Source organism: Ambystoma mexicanum, chromosome 8 (assembly GCF_040938575.1).
Source record: "Ambystoma mexicanum isolate Mex_15411 chromosome 8, UKY_AmexF1_1, whole genome shotgun sequence".
Classification (NCBI taxonomy): domain Eukaryota; kingdom Metazoa; phylum Chordata; class Amphibia; order Caudata; family Ambystomatidae; genus Ambystoma; species Ambystoma mexicanum.
The window spans coordinates 1,389,587,689-1,389,608,749 of record NC_090929.1 but is presented as its reverse complement, the minus strand read 5'-3'; the positions used below and the strand labels follow the sequence as shown (position 1 = coordinate 1,389,608,749).

The window sequence follows — 21,061 nt, the reverse complement described above, 5'->3', positions numbered from 1 at the left end:
CAACATATATACAAAAAACAAAGTCAGGTGCAGGTTCTATCAACGTGTTTGTCCTTATTTCACATTATTTTTGTGTACATTATTTCTGCCTTCAAAAGGGGAGATCACAAATATTGTGACCTGATCCCATGGCCACTTGCACAGAACGGAACTCGAGAATATTGTGACATTTAGGGAATAGTTGGTCACAATGGGCTACTTTTTTGTTAATTGGAATAATTTTCACAGGTTGGACAAGTTGTCTATCCTTGATCTCCCCTAGAGTACCCAGCCAACCCTCTTGCTGGTTTTGACTTCGAATATTAAGACAGTAGAACTAATGAAATAAGTAGATGACAGTATTGTCAACCCAGCTGGTGATCGGTATTAGGTCAAGGGACCTTTTTCAAAAAATCGCTTCCAAAAAAGATCGATTTAGAAAGACCGCTCTGTGACCGGACAGAGCAGTGTTTCTAAAACAAACCGTCAGGTCCTGTGATGCACAAGAGTGTGCACAGGGGCCTGCAGGCATGGTGAGACCGAGTCGACGAGCCGCAGGAGTGACAGATAAGTGTGTGTTTTCCTGTGTGTGTATGTATGCGGTGGGGGCAGTGGGACGGCAAAAAGCAAAGCGGGGATTTGGGGTGCAACCACCCAAATCACAAAAAAAGAAAATGCATCCGTTATGTCCCTTTTCCGCTTTCTGAGGGCAGCATGAAATTGACTGAAACAAATCAGTCTTTTTTATATGCGACCTTCAGAAAGAGGGGACATTACATAGAACCGGGTAATTGTGTCAGTTAAACAGCGAGAAATGTTATCAAAGGGAATAAAAGAATAACTGGAGATAAACCCAGCCAGATGGAGATGCCATGGATTGATGACCCTTCAACATTTACAGCATGGGCTGAGGATTTACCGGCAAGGTTTCAGGCATTGGAATAGACGTTCAATTACAGGGCTTAGCTGAATATTATGTCCCGGCGATTGCCAGGAGGAAAAAAGAGATTTGTCCTAGTTTAAGTTAATTGACTCTTCAAACATTTAATGTCCAGGTGTCTTGCAGTGTTTCTAGGTCGAAAATCACGGATATATATGAAATGGGCATACAAATTACAAAAGAAACGCAATGACCATAAAATGGCAAAAAGATTATCTCAGTTCCTGCTGCAAAGGACGTTAACAAATGTTGGTCACTGATCAATGGTACTAAAGGTGAAGTGAGATCTGTACAAATGAATCCGATTTTGTCACTAACAGCGAGCGCTACCCTAGTCTGTCTAATAGTGCAATTGCACCAACCGAAGATAGGGCCTTTATTAGAAATTGAAAAATATGGTACAAACTTTGTAATGAACGATCTTGAATTCTGCTTTCTTAAGTGAACTCATCCTGGGTTATTCGTCCTCCTGGACTACCAAACACATTTCTTTAGAACCAACCAAAGCATTGGTCATAGAGTTCTTATCAAAACTAAGAGTTCAGGTGCACTCATCGGTATTCCAATGTAACTTTCGTAGATAAACCTTCACGTGATTAGACAAATTCCAGGTGCTCCCTAGTAGATCTTTACTACCAGATCTAAATATTGTGTAAAAAGTAGGTACCTTGTGAAAACAAGATACAACCAGGGGCACACACTATAACTAACAAGTTATAAGTTTCATTTAAACAAATGATTCAACAGTTTTACTCAAAATATTTTTGTTTATGCTGATTTTGCATTTTAGTCAAATTTGCATGGTATACAATATGTGTCAACAGAAAATAAAGCTGTATACATTCATATAAACATAATAATATCAATTTATAATGTATCTCATCAAAACATAAGATTTTTTGGAGCAAGGAAGAAAATTAGAAACACCAAAGAATATTTCTTTCTCTGTTTACTTTCACAGGTAAATTCATACTCATGGGTAATAAACTCCTTTCCCACTTGTTATCCAAGTTATCTGATAGGTTACTGTCTTATGTACCTATCCTTTACTACACGTTTCGGGCTTGAAGTTGCCCTTCTTCAGGTAAAAATGATTTGTATTGTCGTTTAACTTTTTAAAAAATAGAGTTCTTACACCAGATTTTTGAAGAGAGAGCATTTAAAAAAGAGAGTCATCTGTCCCTTAGACCTGTTGATGCTAGTAGCAATATTTGTCATTAGCACCCGGCACGCGCGGTGCAACGGGAATACTGCCTGGTGATTGGCTCATTTGCGAGCCATACCACACGGTATTCCCTTTTGCGCCATCCGCGCCGGCTACTCTGTTCCCGGCGAGGGGCGTGGCAGCCCCTCAGTCAATGAGGAGGCTCGAAACGGGGCAATCCCCGCTCCGAGCCTCCCCATGGCTGGAGGCTTCCTTCGTCCCCCGCCGGGGACTCGGGTAAGAATTTTTTTTTCCCTCCCTCCTTCCACCTCCCACCCCAGCCGACTTACCTTCTATCCTGCGATCTCCGGCGCTGCGCCAGGCCCGTGACGACCCAGACGGCCCCGTTCTGGACTACTTGAAGTCTGTTGGAGTCAGTTTTTCCGTCCGACCAATAGGCTGCCACAGTAATCGATATTTGCCCCAACTATGACTCTTGTAATAGTCTCGGCATTTGCCTGCGAGATAAAAGGTCTTAGGTGGGTCCAAAGGTTTACATAGTAGGTGGAGGTGGAGATGACGCTACTAACGTGGGCTCTCATGTTGAGGGACTGATCCAAAACGACGCCTAATATTTTTAATTTAGGTTGGGGAGAAATGTCCACCAGGCCTAACCTAAATGATTTGAAGATGGAGTCCAATTTGGCAAGGTAGTTAGTGCTCACTGTGCTTAGAGAGGCTCAGCTTCACCTCACTGATGATGCCCAACAAGGCTGAATCACGTGTATGGGGTTGCTGATGGTACTCTTGTTCAGAGAGAAATTGCCATAGCATTTCGGTGCTGGACTGCCCTTGTGGGCGGGACAAAGACTGATATGCAAATGGGTTTTTCCCATCTGTGAAGGTACAGTGAGCAAAAAGCAATGGCTGCGAACTCTCAATGTGGTTAATAACCACTGAACAGGTTATCATGCCTTGTTCTTTCGAGAGAGGGACGCCTGGTACCTTTTTTGTATTGTAAGGTAGTTAGTGTTTCCCACGATCATGAGCTCGGTTTTGCTTTTTTTTAATGCAAAGTTGTTGGCCATCATCCAGTTTTCGATTAGGGAGAAGATTCAGTTTAGCTCTTGTTCATCCTGGGAATGTACACCGGAGAGTTGACCTAGGACCTGGTTGTCATCGGCGTAGTTAGAAAATGAGATACCTTCATCCTCAAGCATCTTAAAAAAGGGTGCTGTATAGATGTTATAAAGGCAGGGGGAGGCACTAGCACGCTGAGGAACCCCGAAGAGAACCAAGATTGGGTCCACTTCGAATTCCCCAATGCAGACTCTGCTCTGTCTATTAGCCAAGAAGGAATTAATCCATGATACTGCGGACGGGGAAAAATTGGCCACTTCGGCCATTCTGGCTACCAAAATGGGATGATCAACCAAGTCGGATGCCGCGGATAAATCCAGAGATACGAGAAGAGTTGCTAGGCCTTTATCCATATCAGCAAGGAGGCGAGACTTGAGATCCAGAAGGGAGGTCTCGGTACCATAGCCCTGCCTAAAGCCTGACTGATAAATGTTAAGAATGGGATGCAGGTTCAAATGGGAGGCTATTTGTGAATAAGCTACTTCATTGAGTATTTTCAGAAGGAAATGCGTGTTGGTGATTGGGCGATAGTTAAGCGGATTATCAGGGGTGAGTCCAGGCTTCTTAAGAATGGGGGTGATCCAGGCAATTTTAAGGTTGTCAGGGATGCAGTCCTTTTGAAGGGAAGCATTAACAAAATTACAAATAGCTTTTAGCAGGGGAGGGGGGCAAGATTTTATGATTAGTGAGGAGCACTATGTGGGCTTGAGTTGTTCAATGATAGATTTTAATTCAGCCTCTGAGATTGAATGGAAGTTAAATTTGGTGATTGAGGGATTTCTAGTAAAAGGTTTACTATAAGCAAGTTCCGGATTGGCAGACTGTTTTTGTACAATATCGGCTCTAATGCCAAGAAGTTTATTGTGCATTCCATTCTGGATTTGTTGACACCAAGAATTATCTAACGGTGGAAGTTGTCCCTGTGGTTCGGGGGTAGATTCAGAGTCTTTTAGGATCCGGAACAATTCTTTAGTATCAGATTTGGCGTTGAGGATCTGATTGTTGTGGTAAGTCTTTTTTGCTGACGTGAGCTCTGATCTGTAGGCCTTAACGGCAGATTTATATGCATCTTGGGTAAGGATATTAGGGTTGGCTTTCCATTGATGGAATAGCTTGGCAGTAGACAATTTGAACTTTTGTAGGTCCTTGGTGAACCATAAATTGCTTCTATTGGTGCCAAGCGATTTTTTGGACTTGGCAGGAGCCAGGGACTGGGAGATGGAGGCCAAATTGGCATTGAGAATGGATGACATGTCCAATAAGGTAGTATGGTCAGAGAAATTGATTGCAGGGTCGAGGAGAGGTCCAATTTTGTCCTCAGTGATGTGTTTGAAATTGCGCGTGGTGATGAAGTTGGGCTTATGAAATTTAGGTTTTACTGGAAAAGGTACCATTATGGAGAAATTAATGAATGAATGATCCGACCAGGGGCAAGGCTTGATTTGGGTGTCGTGACAGGGAGTGTTAACCGAAGAGACCCAGTCCAAGATATGGCCCGATTGGTGAATAGGTTCGTGAATTTGTTGTTCAAAACCTAGATCAGAGAGGGTTACCTCTAGTTCCGCAGCCAGAGGGTCATCATTATGGCCTAACCAGTAGTTCAAATCTCCAAGGAGAATAAACCAGGTGTTGGGTTTAAGAAGTGGGAGCAAGGAGAGGACATTTCCAAAGACGAAGAAGGTTTCTTCATTTCAAAGGTCCTAGTTGGGTTTAAGAAGTGGGAGCAAGGAGAGGACATTTCCAAAGACGAAGAAGGTTTCTTCATTTCAAAGGTCCTAGTTGCAGGAAGAAAACAATGGGCCTCATTAAAAGTTTGGCAGTGTGGGAAAAAAGTGGCAGCCACTTTTTGTGATGTAATGGAATTACCACAGTTTTTCCCACACCGCCCAATTAGAATTTCTGGCAGATTTACTGCTTGCGGAATTACCATGTGGTAAATCTGCTTATTTTTGGAGGAAAAGTGTCAGATTCACTTCCAGCTTGTTGCTGGAGGTAAATCGTCCACTACACCTGCCGGTAAATCTGACACTTTTCCTCCATAAATCGGTGGATATACCAAATGGTAATTCCACCAGTGGTAAATCCACCAAAGATCTCCACCGCCGAATTACCACCAGACTCGTAATGAGGGTCAATGTCTTCAAACAAGGTCCACTGTAACAATGTGAGCATACATGAAAAGGACACGCTGGTCTTAACGCTGGTCTTAATTGACACTGGTGCCTCCATAAATATGATGGTCCATTCGCACCTTAGGACACTCCGCAAAACCCCTCTATCCATCTCTATCAGTGACAAAAGTCTGCATGTTCTCGTAGCTTAACACATAAGATTGGGATTGAAAAAAACCTTCATCCACAGGAGATCCACTCACATATAAACCAAGAACAATCCTCAAGCACATTGAAGATGCGCTAGCATGTAGGTTATGTAAACAACATCATAATAAGAGTACAACCACCCCCCAAACGCATAACCGTTCAATCTGTAAAGGGTATCCACCATTGCCCAGGGCTGAATGTGCTACTCAATGTGGAGATATTTTGTTTACGTTCACAAAATGCAAAACTGTTGACTTTGCCAATGTTTGTTTTTAAAAGCAGCAAATCTACACAAGGTCAGCTGCACATGCTCCAAATGAAGTCCACTTTGCTGGTAGTTACTGTAGGTATGGAAAGCATGTATTTAAGTTTTATTGACAGTAAACAAGGGTAGTAACTAAAAAAGAAGACATGTGATTGCCTGCACACATTACACATCAGAGACTTTATTGAGAAGTGAGACAGTGTTTAGATACCGTTCTGCCCATTTAACCTCAACTTTTGGACCACTGTCTGGGGAAAGCCAACTCCACTAAGGAAAAATAAGTGCAGATTGAGAACTTGAAAAGGACCAAAGTAGAGTTGCAACAATCTAATCTTCAACTGTTTTGCCTCTTCTGTAATGGCCGATTAGAATCCTAAAAATGATTGAATCCAGCTCAACCAATCCCCACCAAGATATGACAACACGTTTTCCCATCATAACTGTGTTTACATTTATTATATGAAGATTACAGTAAAATTGGCTCTCAACGTCATTTCAACTCTATGAGTCTCTAATTTTTACCAAATAATATGTTCATCACTTTTGTACATATAACACTCGAAATTAAAACACTATAATGCATTCACATATCTCAGGACTCAGTGAGTTCTAATGTGATCCGCTACATTGCTGCGAAAGTAAGTGAGTCGAGTGAGTGAGAACACTGTTAGTTTTCTCACCTGTGCAGAGAGCAATATGTTTCCATGAGTAAGGAAGATATACCCACAACCCACACTGGCCAGTCCATCTCCCCTGGGGTAAACAAGGTCAGGGAATGACGCTCTCAGGGAGGAGCACTGTCACTAGGGACTCGAGTGGAAATGAAAGAGATACAGGCACAGCAACACAGGAACCACATGGAGATCAAAGATCACCACACCATTCTCCAACACTAAGGCTCTTGCACCAATACACAGAGTTCCTCAACCTCTTGAACATGCTTACCATAGAAGAACCCACGGGTCCAGAAGCAGGCGCTCCCAGAATCAGGATGGTTGCAGTCCATACAATGTTTAGAGCCACACACCCAGAAGACCTTCTGATTCACAAGTTCCCGGGGCATCAAGTGGGGCCATCTGACCTGTTTCCAGGCAGGTCAGCAAACTTGGCTATGAAGTCTGTGGAGTCCCTTTCACAGTAGTCATCAAGGATTGCAAAGACACCCTTAGAACAAATTGCTTCCTATTGTCTGTTGGCCCGCAAGGCCAGAACGTCCATCGTTATGCCAGAAAAACATCCTGGCATATTTCTGCCATCAACTGTTTGCATTAAAAGTAAACTCCATACCCATGAAGGGCGCTCTTGTTAGACAAAGCTGTACAGTGTTTCTGTGTGGAGTCCCCAAGGCATATCCCTTGACTTATGGCTTTGCCTTTGCTAGAGACCACTCTCTGAGTCATGGCAGTGCTATGCCCATAGCCCACTCGTGTAGCAACAAGCTTTGTATGGTTGCCATCACCTTACTGGCCGGAGGGTGCTGGGAGGTGGATTTGCTGTGTCAGATCTGGTGTCGCCACCTCTAGCATGGCACAACTCTACACAGCAAACACCCACTCTGAACTATTCTTTAATGCTCAGGCAGAACCGAAACAGAAAATGAAAAAAATTACACAATTTGGGTATCTGTATGGAAAAAAAGGATCTACTGCCTTTTGTAGTGAGAGTAGAAAACAAATCATGCCTGCAAGTATTCTAAATATTCCAAAAATGTTCTGTCGACTGGATACTTGGTTAAGTTTGGCATGGTTTTGACAATTAATATTCATGAGACATATCAACATTCAATGGATCTGAACAGGTACATATTCAATTGTTATACTGAAAACCTCACTTGGTGCACCCAGCTTAAGTACTGAGTAGAGATAAGAGGGAGCCAGATCATGAATCCATTTGAAGGCAATACAGACACACCTAAACTAAATTCTTCTACGTCCCAGGAGGTAATGTAGGCACAGTGGCCTAATGTCACGTTTGATCGGCCACCAACACACGTTTCAAGAGACACAGCTACATTTAATGGATCCGAATGGGGACTCATTTGCACATTCATCTGTTATACATATCATGGGTGGTTTGTGAGATAGGTAAATACAGCACCAACACAGACAGAAGAGAGGAATCGTGCCAGAGTGAAACCCACACAAATCCTTCTGGAAACCGCTAGCATCAGCCACAATCAGTGAATTCCTCTGAGAGACCGGAGGGCAGGAAAACTATGCTTCAAACACTATCTCCTTCTCTTTTCCTGAACTCTCCTCCGATCTCTCTATCAAAATTTCCAACTCTCATATTGGATCGCTTCGCACTCTCTGATGTTAAACTCTACCAAAACAGAGGTACTTTTCTTCCCTGCCAAAAGCTCTTTCTCATCTCTTCCTCTGCCTATCCAGTTCCCACCTTACACTCTCTGCTACTATTCTTCAGCTGGAAACCTCGGCATCATCTATGACCCTTCTCACACCTTCTCTACTTTCATCTCCAAAACTGGAACAGCAGCTCGCCTCAACCTCCTAAATACAAAAATCAGGCACCTCCTTCCTTTCAACACCGCCAAGCATCTCTTAACCACTCTTGTCTTCTCTAATATGAACTACAGTTCCAGCATCCTTTTTAGCCTCCCCAAGTATGCTTTCTTTCCTCTCGAAAAGATCATTAACTTTGCTACCAGGAATCTCATTGAACTCCCTCACTTCACATCTACTTCATTGGACCGTCACCAGACTGGATGGCTGATGATGCAAAACAGGGCCAGATTTAAATTTCTATCCATGGTAAGGCACAGCTGTATCTATTCTCTATCCAACTCTATAAGGCTTCTCGTAATCCCTGGTCGGCCTCCTCAACTACCCTTGTGGCTCCTCACCCTCCCTTGTGTATCCTCTCGCTTCTGCTCATTCTCTCTTCTTACTCCACTTTCAAGGAATTCTCTTCCCCTGAACATCCGAACAACAGTCCACATGGATTTGTTCAAAACCAAACTAAAAGCCTACCTCCGCACCTCTGGGTTACCCTCTTAACCTACATTTCATCTGCCTACTAGCTAACATTTTTCCCTTGCCTCTAACCTGCCTCTGTCTCTCACTTCCTCTGCCTCCATTCTAGCACTTCACCCATCATGGTCATGTCCAGAGCACTGCTGGCCGCACCGCCTACCTGCACTTATAAATGTCCAATGTTGGTTGTCCTTAATCTATGTATGTCCACTTATGTATTGTCCGTGCGGATGGTTCCATTTACTCCCCTCCACAACCTGGTCCGAATGTCCCTCAAACTCACCCCATTGTAAGAAGCTCACTGCTTCCCGTCAAATCTGATTTCTTATCTATTGTGCATTATTTTGTGATCAAAAGAGCATTGTTCCTCCTATACATAAATAAATAAATTAATAAAATAAATACATAAAAACTAGGCACTGTAACCAGAAACAAAAAAGAAGGGGAATTCAGTCGGAATGCATTGAACTATAAACCTCTTGCCCTTTTAGATTTGTTTTCCAAGAATAACCAAAATTGCAAAAGACAAGCAATCATGTAGTCAGTCTATGAAGCATGCCCAAAGGCACCCGTGCCCACAGACTAGATGCCCTGGGTCAGACCTAGACACCCCTTGTCTTTGAATGCGAATCTATTTGTCCATGTAGAAGCAAAACTGAGATTTTAAGAAATGCCACCAAAAGACTTTCCCCTTAAGAGACTGCATTCTGCCACTAAAAGCCTTGTATGGTAAATCTGCTAATTTTCATCTACATTGTGTGGTCAATTGAGCATATATTACCCACTCTCTAATTTCCCTCCCTTGGTGGAGGCCTTTGGGTGCTGCATATTGACATATTGACTAAATCCACATTTGCTCCTCTGAGGTCTGCCCTTCGTGCTGCTGCCATGCTACTCAAACGGGCCAGGGGAGTCAATCCAGTGTTGTGACAGCTCTTCAGGCTTCCACTTTGTGTGTGGGTCAGTTCAAGGTTCTATGTTTCACCCATTCCCCTGTCTACTTTGCACTACTCAGGCGCTAAGCCCCTTCGGGAGGAATTTGTATTTATGAGGCTTACACTCGCTGTACCACTTTTTCCACATTCCATTGTGCGGTATGAGACTCAATAAAACGTTAACCCATATACTAAGCAGCTAACCGATAACTGCATTCATTGAATAGGAGACGGCAAAATGTGTGAACGCCCCGCTGCATTGAGCTTACTCCAGTCACCTCCTCCACATAAGCACTCTTTTCAGCACATGGCATCTAGGCAGTAGGCTGGCACTTAGTAAAGGCTGGAAAGCTTAAAATAAAAGTGTCTACTTCTGCTTATATTGATGTGCTATTCTCGTATAGCCTAAAAATTCAAACAAATATGCCATACAAACCATTACAGTGAAAAAGGGCAGTTGGGGATGCGTGTGTGTCCCGCTCCCGTCTCAATAAAGTAAAAAAAAAGGAAAAGTAAAGGGAACCGGCATTGCAGAGGAATGCTGGAGACGGTGGCACACATGGAGGTGTGCCGCCCATAGGTGAGGGTGGGGAGCAAGGGCATAGATTCAAATGTTCGGGCGAGAGAAAACAGAAAGTTATTTTCGGTAAAATAACTTTTGGTCTTTTCTCCCTCGAACAGTTCAGCTTCGTGAAAATCATGGTAAATCGGTGAACAAGGCATGGAGATGAAAGGTTGGCAGTTCCTCCAAAGGAAGAGTTGAAATATTTTCCTGAGCACTATTAGTTTTGTCTTTTTGGGGGGCTCATGCGGATGTGTCTCCTTTATAGACCTCTCCCTTAGATTTTCATATTCCAAAGGAGCCTTGTAACCAATGGAAGGTGTGGTTTGGTGAGCTTTATGGTCAGGCTTACTACTCATGCAAATTTTATAGAGGGATGTAAAACTTGCAGGAGTTTATACTGTTGCATTGCTATTCTCTTTGTGAGTTATGATGTTTGGGGTCCCTTGCATTGTTGGGTGATATCCAATTGGACTGTATGTGGTGCATGCTATGTTAATATCATATCACCACTGTAGTAGTTTCACAGTGACTTGTCCATGGAGTGCTATACAGTACCCCAACCGGGGTGTCCAGACTTTTGTCTGCTTGAGGACAGGAAATGTGTGAGGGGAAGTTAAGATGTGAAAGGATGCAGTCCAGCTGTGATTGATGGGTGATTCCCATGCTAGTGAGGTTGACGTTGCCCATAAAGACGGCTGGAATATCAGCAGGGAAAGATTCAAGGAGCAGATCAAGATCCCAGAAGAAGAGATTACGGGTACCTCGTTGGCAGTGCATTAGTAGGGTAATGAGAGGATTGGGATCAAGAAGTTAGACAGAGATGTGTTGATAGGAAGACTGGGGAAGTCTGAGGGTGAGGGAAGTGGAGTGGATGGTGTTTCTTTTCTTATCATCATACGAACACCTTTTTTGGGTAGTCAAGGGGAGTGATATAAAGTAGCAACGTCAGTATGAGGGCAGCAACAGTGGTACTGTCAAATGTGGAAGTCTAACATCAAAGAGAGTTTGGGGGATTTGGGTGAAAATGCTTTGTTGAAGAGACATTATGGTCACACCTTACAGCAACAAAAATAGCACAAATTCACCATGTTTACTAAAGCTACCATAACTTGGCAATATTTATCCTAAAGCAAGCACAATTCCGCCTCTGCCATGCCCTACTCTTGATGTCTTTCACTGTGCTGATTGACATGAAAGTCAGGTCTTGGAAATATTATTCACTGTTTATTTGTTTCTGTTTTGTGTCAGCCCTCAAATCAATTTTACAGTGGCCGTAACCATGCTGATGTGCTCCTGGTTTTCCTGACCTGTTTGTGTTGGTGATATCTGATGGAAACTATGGATACATGCATACCCTGTGTGGTGTCATCATGAGCATGGCTTGGTGGTGGCTGGGCTTGCAAGAATGTCATCCTCATCCAAAGGTCAAACAAAAATGTACACAATCTTGATGTTTCTGCTGCCATGCCCAGTGGGCATTTTTCCCCGAGTACCCCCAAGCCACCCAATATGCCCATTAGAGATTTTCTTGCCATGCTGAACCCCCTTCAATTGGTTTGGGCTCCCTTAATACGCTTGGTCACTCCCGCATTTCATCGTAAATATTTACATTTCTCCAATCTAAAGATTCTACAGCCACAGAAGAAAAAGTTACTTCTCTAGCCCTCCCAGTGCTACCCATTTGCCCACAAGTGCACACTTTCCTTGTTTGAGGAATAGATAGTTGGCCTATGGGAAGGGATAGGTTGCCTTTCAAATAGCTGACTCATTCAGCGAGGTTAGGAGGAGATGGCTCGCCACTACAGTGACAAATGATTGGCTAGCCCCTTCTGCCTTCCCACTTTTTCACAGGGGCTCTTTCATGGAAGAAGACACATTGAACAACCAATGGAAGTTGAGGCACTTTGTGCTGGCATTATATGTCTTTCTGGCATGCCAGAGCCCTTTATTGGCTGTTTTCCGCCTTTTTGACTTCCACCAGACCCAAAATGTGCAGCAGGATTTGTGATGCGATTATTGTCCCTGAGTTCTGCTGAATCTATCATGTTGGATGGTGCTTATTTCACACACAAACATGCAGGAAAAGCTTATTTGGTAATGGGACTATTTTATCCCAGTTGCAAGTAACGCATCTGAACAGTATTATTGCTGAAATGGGGTAACACCACCATAAAACACAGGTTGCTCAGCTTCAAAATAACAGGGTACCGCTAACTTAGTGCCAGCTGCAAAATGGATGCCATAGTGTGCCGCCAAGGGTGATCCTTGTTGCAGCGCAACTTCAGACGCTGCTTCTGTTACAACGATCACCAACATTCATAAAAGCAGCGAATACACTATGACGCGTTCCTTTTATGATCTGGATGACCTGCTAGCCCCAATAAGAATGAGCCCAACGAAGCCAGACCCCTTCATTATGTAGTCTTCCTGAAATTGATTAGCTACTTTAAGGTTAGCTTCAGTTTATACTTTCTACAGAGTTCGCATTTTGGCAAGTTGTCAAATGTGTACACCAAAAAGGGTATGCGCGAAAGTGTAAAGACCATAAAAACAGGACATCATTGTACAGCCATCAGAAAAATGTTGTATCAGCAGGGCAGGCAGTGATATTTGCTACTCAGCTGGTAACTATACAAGGAAGGGATTTACAGTGATATCTTCCGCTCTCGCTAACACAGCCGCAAGATGTGCTGCTGTGCATATTTACTCCTGTTTTGGTTAATTTCAACACAGTGCATTAATGGAGCTCCGGGCGGAAATGACGCAACTGTTGTTAGGAGGGCATGTGCCCACCTTGCCCTGTGAAGGGACATCCTAGAACACCTCCCTGTGTGACCTGGGACGCACCCACACCTATGTGGGTTTTGGGGAGAAGCGCAAATGGTCGGAGAACACTGGCGAGATTACGAACAACAAAAAACTCGTCTTAATTTGGAAGTGGATCCTTCTTCAGTGATGTTTTAATGCTCTTGCTGGTGCTGACAGCCATATATGGGCGCATAAAGATATGCAGAGACGGTATGGTGCAACTTATTCAGCATTCTACTCCAAACTAAACTTCGCTTTTCCCGTCCTTTCCTTCCTCCCCCTTCCCGCGTGTGCTCCCTTATCACGTGTTCCTTCCCTTAAAGGTCCCTTGCTCCTTTTGTTACTCTGCAACAGGCGAAAGGTTCTGTACTAATTTCAAAATACAAAGCTGTGGCGCAGGAGGTAGTGGATGGGCTGCATTTGTGTACGCCATGCCCCCATGCAGTAGAGAGCAGCATCAGGGGAGCTGAGCAGCGGGGCTCTGCTGGCGAGCTCACTGCTCGGCTCTGGCTGGTGATGTTTCTTTGGTGTTAATTTACCACCTATCCATTCTTTAATATGGGCTAATATCTTTTGGCTGCCCCATAATGCACCAAAACAGAGTTTTCACGATTTCCAAAGATTTCAGAAAGTAGCTTCCAATGGAAGAATCTAGTGTAAATGGGCAACATCGAAAAAGAGAATTTTAATGGAAAATGAAGTGTGAACATATACCTTACGGGTACGCTCTCTGTCTGCGTGTACTCCTAATAGTGTAAAAGAAGGTAGGTTCTCTTTGGGAAAAAAATGTACTGTTGCAAAAGCACACATTGTTAGCAGTTACACTGTTGCATGCTTTGTTTATGCTTCCTATGTGTGACCTTGCATTTTGGTGTAGGAGCGCCAGAACAAACGTATATTCGCACATGTTTTTTAATGGTTGGATGGTGGCACACGAGCACTGCTTCAGACTGTTCTCCATCACTTTAAGACTAAATGTGATCTCTCTATTTTTAAATAAGGTGATTCAATAGGACATATGTCTCTTTCTTGCCATCTCCTAGTCTAATCTTACTGCCTCTGACACCCCCTCTCTGCAGGTCTCTGTAGCCAGTTTTGCGGTCTATGTTTCTATTGATGTGGAAAATGTTTTGGACGCAGAGCGGGCGTTTACCTCCATTTCCCTCTTCAACATCCTTCGGTTCCCTCTCGCCATGCTTCCCATGCTTATTTCCTCCATGGTTCAGGTAAGAAGGTTCCTCAACATTTTCCCATTTTCTTGCAACACCCCAAGACATGTACTGTCATCGCTGGTATGGAAGTGTCTGGAAGCTCTCCAGCGGAGCTTGGTTTTGGCCCAATGTTTGTTTATAGTGGTTGCTTATCAGCTCATATCAATCGACAGTTGAAACTATTCTTCTGACACATAGATATTAAATGCTTAGATGGTTGCTACAGGATACTGAGAAAAATTGCACAGTTCTAATAAAGCGAAATTCTGTCTCTAAGGCTTGCATACGGGAAGATATGAAGGCACACCGTAGTACATGGTTTGACAGTATTATGGCCTAAGTGGAGGCTTTGCCATACTCTGTCCATTAAATAACACCTACACAAGCATTGCCCTTAGCGCTTCTGATCATACCTGTGATGTTTGCTCTACTTTATAAGCATAACCGCCATTTTATGGCTGAATGCCTACAATGACAAATGCAGCGCGGTACGACGTTCATTCATCGCCAGTTTCTTTCAATTCGTTTTTTGATAAAACATATTGGCCGAATTATTTTTTTGAAAAATATAGGGCTGGGAGGTCAAGGGCATATCAGGAGTAGCCGGTTGGGGAATAGGAAATACATAATAGGGGAAGAGGGGCTTGGGGGAACCCCCAAATATATTAGCAAAAACATTTGATGAGTTTTTTCAGCGAAACATTTTCAGCAAAAACGAATTGGAAAAAGAAACTGGGGATGAATGAACGTAGAACCGTGCAGCGCATGCTTCATGGAACTCCAGGTTCTTGGTAGAAAATATTTTAGGCGTAAGGATCTGTGATAGTTAACCATATTTTGTGCTGTAAAACATATACCCATATACTCTTAGCTTGGTACCATAGGAAACCATGATAGAAGACATCCTATTCTTTTCCTCCATGGTTCAGGTAAGAAGTTTTCTCAACATTTTCCCATTTTCTTGCGACACCCCAAGACGTGTACTGTCATCGCTGGCATGGAAGTGTCTGGAAGCTCTCCAGCGGAGTTTGGTTTTGGCCCAATGCCTAAACCCTATTTTGGATGTTCTAGTGTGTTTGAAGGCAAAAGTGTTTTTAATGCAGTAACTATTGTTTCTATGCAGACAAGTGTGTCAAACCGCCGGTTGGAGAAGTACTTGGGAGGTGATGACCTGGAAACATCATCTATTCGTCATGACAATACTTTTGGTAGGCAGCGTTCCATTACTTGCAGTGCACTGAATGCTTCTTAATACTTTCAGCATATGTATACTAGAATAAACTGATGTTAAGTTCAAGTGTTTTAATTCTTCCCATCCACGTGCAGCCTGCTGTACAGAACCTGCCAAGACAACCATCTTGCTCACTGCTCAAGTTGTGTGATCACGAGATCAGATGAGACCAAAAACGTCTGTGTTGACATGAATTGTATAACAGAGGAGGACATTGATTCCTAGACACAGGCACCACATGGGATGAACGGTGGACTTTCCTAGGCCACAACCAGTGTATCACATCACTGGTAGATAAGGGAGGAATAGGGATTAACACAAATGGGCATACCATAATCGACAATCAGTAAGGGTATTGAGATCAGGTGCTACAGCACTGAGCCAAAACAGGCACCACCTTACTCACTAACGTAAACAGACTAGAAGTGATACAATGCTGATCAATGTCAAAGAGTGGGCTACATTGATGTATTATTCAGAAAAGAATACACAATCACAACTACTTCTTAAAATACTAAACTTTCCTGCAAATTCGAGTACCCCAAGAGACACTTTAAGTGAGATTTGAAAGTGCCCAAAGGTTTGCCCATAGAGAACCTCGGGACAACCCCAATATGCTTGCTGTGGTTATAGGCTAAAGCGAGTTAACGCCTCTTTCAACTCGACACTTGCAGGAGAAGAGGCCACGAGCCAGAGGGGAAACCAGAAGAGACCCCCAAGCCCGTGTTTCACAAATCAGCAGGCCAGGAGGAGCTGGTTTTAGATGGAGCACAAGCCCAGTCCAGTCAATTGAAAACCTGGTAGAGGGAGGGACCGTCACCATTCCTGGACCCAGGGCATCCTGATGAACAATCCCAAAAGAATATCAGTACCCCAGAACTTGGGGACAAGTACTAACAGCACTGGATGCAGTAGATTCAGCCCAGCAATGATGGGCGAAGGGTGAGTTTGGGCACAAAACGTATGTTTGGTCCCCAACAGTTGCAAGCTCCAGTTTGAAGAACCTCAAACCAAAAAACCAGCGAGTTTCCCAATGATCCAAAGGAGAAACAAACAGGATACCCGAGAGCATGACCCATAAGGCAAAAACACTGCCCTCCATGAAGTAAGTGACAATAGCACGAAGAACCTGACTGAGGTTCCAGAACAGCTCAGCGGCAGGAAGGAGCATGCAGTCTGCAAGAAACGGTACCATGATGGCAGCTATGAAAGCAGATGACACACGCTATCTCAAAATGGAGCTGAGGTGGAATAGCTGCATGCCACCTAACTTCCAGACAAGGAAGACTTCCCACCGAAAGACGCTTGGACCTGGAGGATTTTACAGCGAGGTGGTACTGCAGAGGTCAGGAAAATGTCCCAAGAAGGGAAAGCCAGACCATCCAGCCTGGAGGGTTTCAGGAAGCTCAGAAAGTGCCCAAGATAAAATTCCACCAGTAGAGAGAGAAAGAGCAGGGAGTAAGCACATTGGAACCATTGTCCAGCCAGCATGACCACAACTGGTCCTCAGCAGCATGCTTCCAGGAATTCAGATACAAAATCCCTCAGGAATGCAAAGGATCTACCTCCGAAAATATATATTTATTACATTACATTACATTAAATTATTTATAAGGTGCAACCAAAGTGGCCCATGGGCATACGGGCACCGACAAGGAAATGGAAGCAGAAGACAGGAGGAAAAGAGTGCATTCTAGATGTTATCTTAAGAGATAAGTCTAATGAGGAGCAATTTCTCAGCTCATAGGGAAAGGCATTTGATTTAGTGGGTACAATGACCCAGAAAGCCCCCTTTCTTACCAGTTCAAGCGAGACCCTCAGTATTTGTAACATTTTTTGCATTGTTGGAACGGAGAGACCGGACTTCATGTTTATGTTTAAGTCTGCAAGCTATATATGACGGGTAGAGCCCAGCAACTGATTGGTACGTAATAGTAAGTAACCTAAACTCAATCCTGGAGGCAACAGGGAGCCAGTTTAGACTTCTGCGCACCTCAGATATATGCGCAAATTTCTGCATGCCCATAATGGCTCTAATGGTACTATTTTGTACTACTTGCAGTCTGCAGAGTTCCCTTTTGCCCACCCCCACCAGAAGGGAGCTGCATTAATCCATTTTTGATGGAGTAATGGCTCGAGCTATTGTTTCACATCGCTTTTGCGAGAGAAAGAGGCCAATGTGTGAAAGCAGCCGTATATAATAGGCTGAAGCCGACACCAGACTATCCACCTGGGCTGTCATGGTAAGTGCTTGATCAATAATCACTCCCAATATTTTTATTTTCTTTTTGGTGGGGATGGCGTTATTCGGAAATGCTAAAGGAATCATAGCTTGCATCAAGTTTCGCAAGTCTGGGCCTAGAACCAATTATAATCAACTCCTTTTTCTCATGGTTCAGAGCAAGTCCACTCGTGTCCATCCACTCATGTATTAAGTCATAGATTTCCAACACCATTTTTGCGTCTATCTCATAATTGCCTGAGAGAGGGATGAGGCATTGCGAATCATCCGCATAATTAGAGAAGCATAAACCTTTCTCCTCTAATATATCGAATAAAGTGGGTGTGAAAATATTGTAGAGCACTGGGGAAAGAGATGCCCCTTCAGGGACTCCATAAAATAGTGGAACTGGATCGGCCTCCGCTGACTTACTGCAAACAAGCTTGGTCCTATTCTCAAGGAAGCACTGCATCCAGTCCCTCGCTTGGTCGCTAAAGTTGTCCACCTCCTGTAGTCTGGTCAAAAGAAGAGGATGGTCAACTAAATCAAAAACAGCTGATAGATCCAAGGACAGCAGCAGCAAAGTTGTTCCATTATTGATGTTGGCCATCATATTAGACTTTAATTCCAACAGGGATGACTCGCTACTAAAACCTGGTCTGAAACTTGACTGTCCTTTGTTTAGGATGGGATGTTCTTTATTTGGCACAATAGTTGTTTGTATGCCACCCGATCCATAATCTTCAGTTTGAAAGGTGAGTTGGAAATAGGGTGATAATTAGTAGTCACCCAGAGGATGGCCCATGTCAATCCTCCTATTACATCACCACGCAGCAAACAACGAGTTTGCCAGTCATCCAATCAGACTGGCTCTAAAAACTGCTAAACACATGGATCCACCGACACTGGATGTATATTGCGTAGTCTAAAGGACTTTAAACCAGTCTGCTCTAGTGTACAGTAAACCCGATGGCGCCTTTGTGGGCTCGAGATCAACCTATGTCAGAAAGACATCAACAATGCCTTGCGATTCACAAAGAAAAAGAGATGGCCCCGAGGATTCAAGATAGGTGCATTGTGGTGTGAGGAAAGCGGGACGAAGCCTGGGGTAAGTGTTCAAAAGCTTTATTTAATGGGCCCACCCGGAGAGCAGGCAACTCTTCATTGCTCGCTAACGGTCTGCCTCTGTCCCGCGATCCCCGGATTTCATTCATAACAAGGGCTCGCGGGACAGACGCAGGACTGTGAGCTCATATCTAAAACACATTACATCATTACATATCTCCCCACCTAAAGAAACAAAACAGAACCCCAATTACAATAAACCCAAATCCAAACTTCTTAACAGAAAACATTGAAATATAAGTTATAGCAACTTAATATACATAATCTTCTAACAACAAAGGTTTAAATCTCTTTCTGTGAGTAACTACAACACTTTCCGTGTCCTCTGCAGTACCGGCACTTCTCAGCGGATCACCTTTGATCGAACTCACATTTCCCTGCCGACCACTATCACTCCTAACTCAACTCTCCACCTGTTTACCTTGCCAATCCACACCGCACACATCAGTGGCTTTGGCTATTCTTCCCTTGGACCATACCTCACCTCTCTCCAGGATAATCATACTCTTCCTTACTGCTGCAATTTTTTTTTGGACCAAGAAACTGTGTTTCAACACCACCCCATCCGTGCCCCCTTGTGACTGTCTTTTTTTAATATAATGGTTTTGTAGCTGTCACTCATAACTCCACTCTCCACCTGTTTACCTTCCCAATCCACACCGCACACATCAGTGGCTTTGGCTATTCTTCCCTTGGACCATACCTCACTACCCTCCAGGATAATCACACTCTTCCTTACTGCTGCAATTTTATTTTGGACCAGGAAACCTACTTTCCACACACTTGTTTATGGCCCTAGGATTCTTGACATACACCTATTCCCCTACCTTCCACTCTCGAAACTTCACTCCTTCTCTTCTGTCAAACTGTTCTTTATTCCTTTCTTGTCCTTGCCTGATCAATCCCATAGTTTCCTTCCTGTCTACTTGAACTGCTGTCGCCAGACCTAACCACCCCGGACACAATTTTGTTCCCGGGTATCTTCCCTTTAGACAACCAAAAGGAGATACACCCGTGATGTGGTTACGTAGTTCCATGCCATAAGGTTAAGTACTTCTCTCCATGGTTGTCTCATGCGCATTGCCATCTGTATCCCTCCTTTCGAGTATCTATTGACCCTTTCTACCAATCCGTTGGCCCATGGATGGTACAACGCTGTTCTGGTATGCACAATGCCATAGCTAACTAAGAATCTCCTCATCTCCTCTGACACAAACTGCACCCCATTATCAGACACCAATTCTGTCGGAACTCCCTCTTTGAGGAAAATCCTTTCCAAAATCAAAATCAACTCCTTGGCTGTCACTTCTCTAACCGCTTCCCATTCTACCCATTTGGAATGATAATCCACCACTACAAACAAATACCTCAACCCATCACACAACCCTGCAATAGGGCCCATAATAGCCACCGCTAATTTAGTCCACGGTTGATTTGGTACAGTGTTGGGAACCATTGGTGTCTCCCGAATCACTTTACATTTATCACTCAACTGACATGACATACAATTCTTTACATTCCTTTCTGCCATCTTATCCATACCTGGCCACCAGTAACTTTGTCGCAACTTTCTTTTCATTGCTCCTTCACCTGGATGCCCCTGATGTGCCAGTTCTATCAAAGTGACTCTGAGTGCCTCCGGAGGCACCTCAAACTGTCCTCTTCTCAGCTTCCCTTCACAGAGACTTAGATCCTCCTTAACTTCCCAAGTAGCTCATGACAAAATTGTAAGTATGAAGTCCTAAACCCCATCTGCTTATCCTCGAGCACCCCAACGCCCACCTACTGCTCTCAAACAGTTGTACCATGGGTTTATGATAGGAACTTCCAATGAACCTTCTCCCCCACAAGAAATATTTAAAATGATTGATCGCCCAAAATATAGCCAGAGTTTCACACCCAATTACTGAGTAATTACCCTCTGCTCCCTTTAGAGCTCGAGAAGCAAAAGCTATTACTCTTTCTGAGTTATCTCTGTCATATTGTAACAATATTGCACCTAGGCCTAATACACTAGCATCTACTGCTAAAACACTTTTGTCTGCTGGGTTAAATTTTCCAATCAATGGTGCATTACTTATTCCTTCTTTAAACTTATCAAATGCTTCTTCACGCTCTAGACTCCAATGGAACTTAGCTCCCTTTTTTAGCAAACCCCTTAAAGGTGTAGATATCATTGCGGA

The 21,061-nt window shown here is 43.7% G+C and overlaps 1 protein-coding gene across 1 annotated transcript in view; it reads left to right on the top strand.

Annotated features, from left to right (window-relative positions):
* ABCC2 (ATP binding cassette subfamily C member 2) overlaps positions 1-21,061 on the top strand; it is a 467,216-nt gene that overhangs the window by 233,034 nt on the left and 213,121 nt on the right. Inside the window, exons 13-14 of the mRNA XM_069611520.1 lie at positions 14,170-14,316; positions 15,425-15,509. Coding sequence (XP_069467621.1) covers positions 14,170-14,316; positions 15,425-15,509 — 232 coding nt within the window. The remainder of the gene's footprint in view (positions 1-14,169; positions 14,317-15,424; positions 15,510-21,061) is intronic.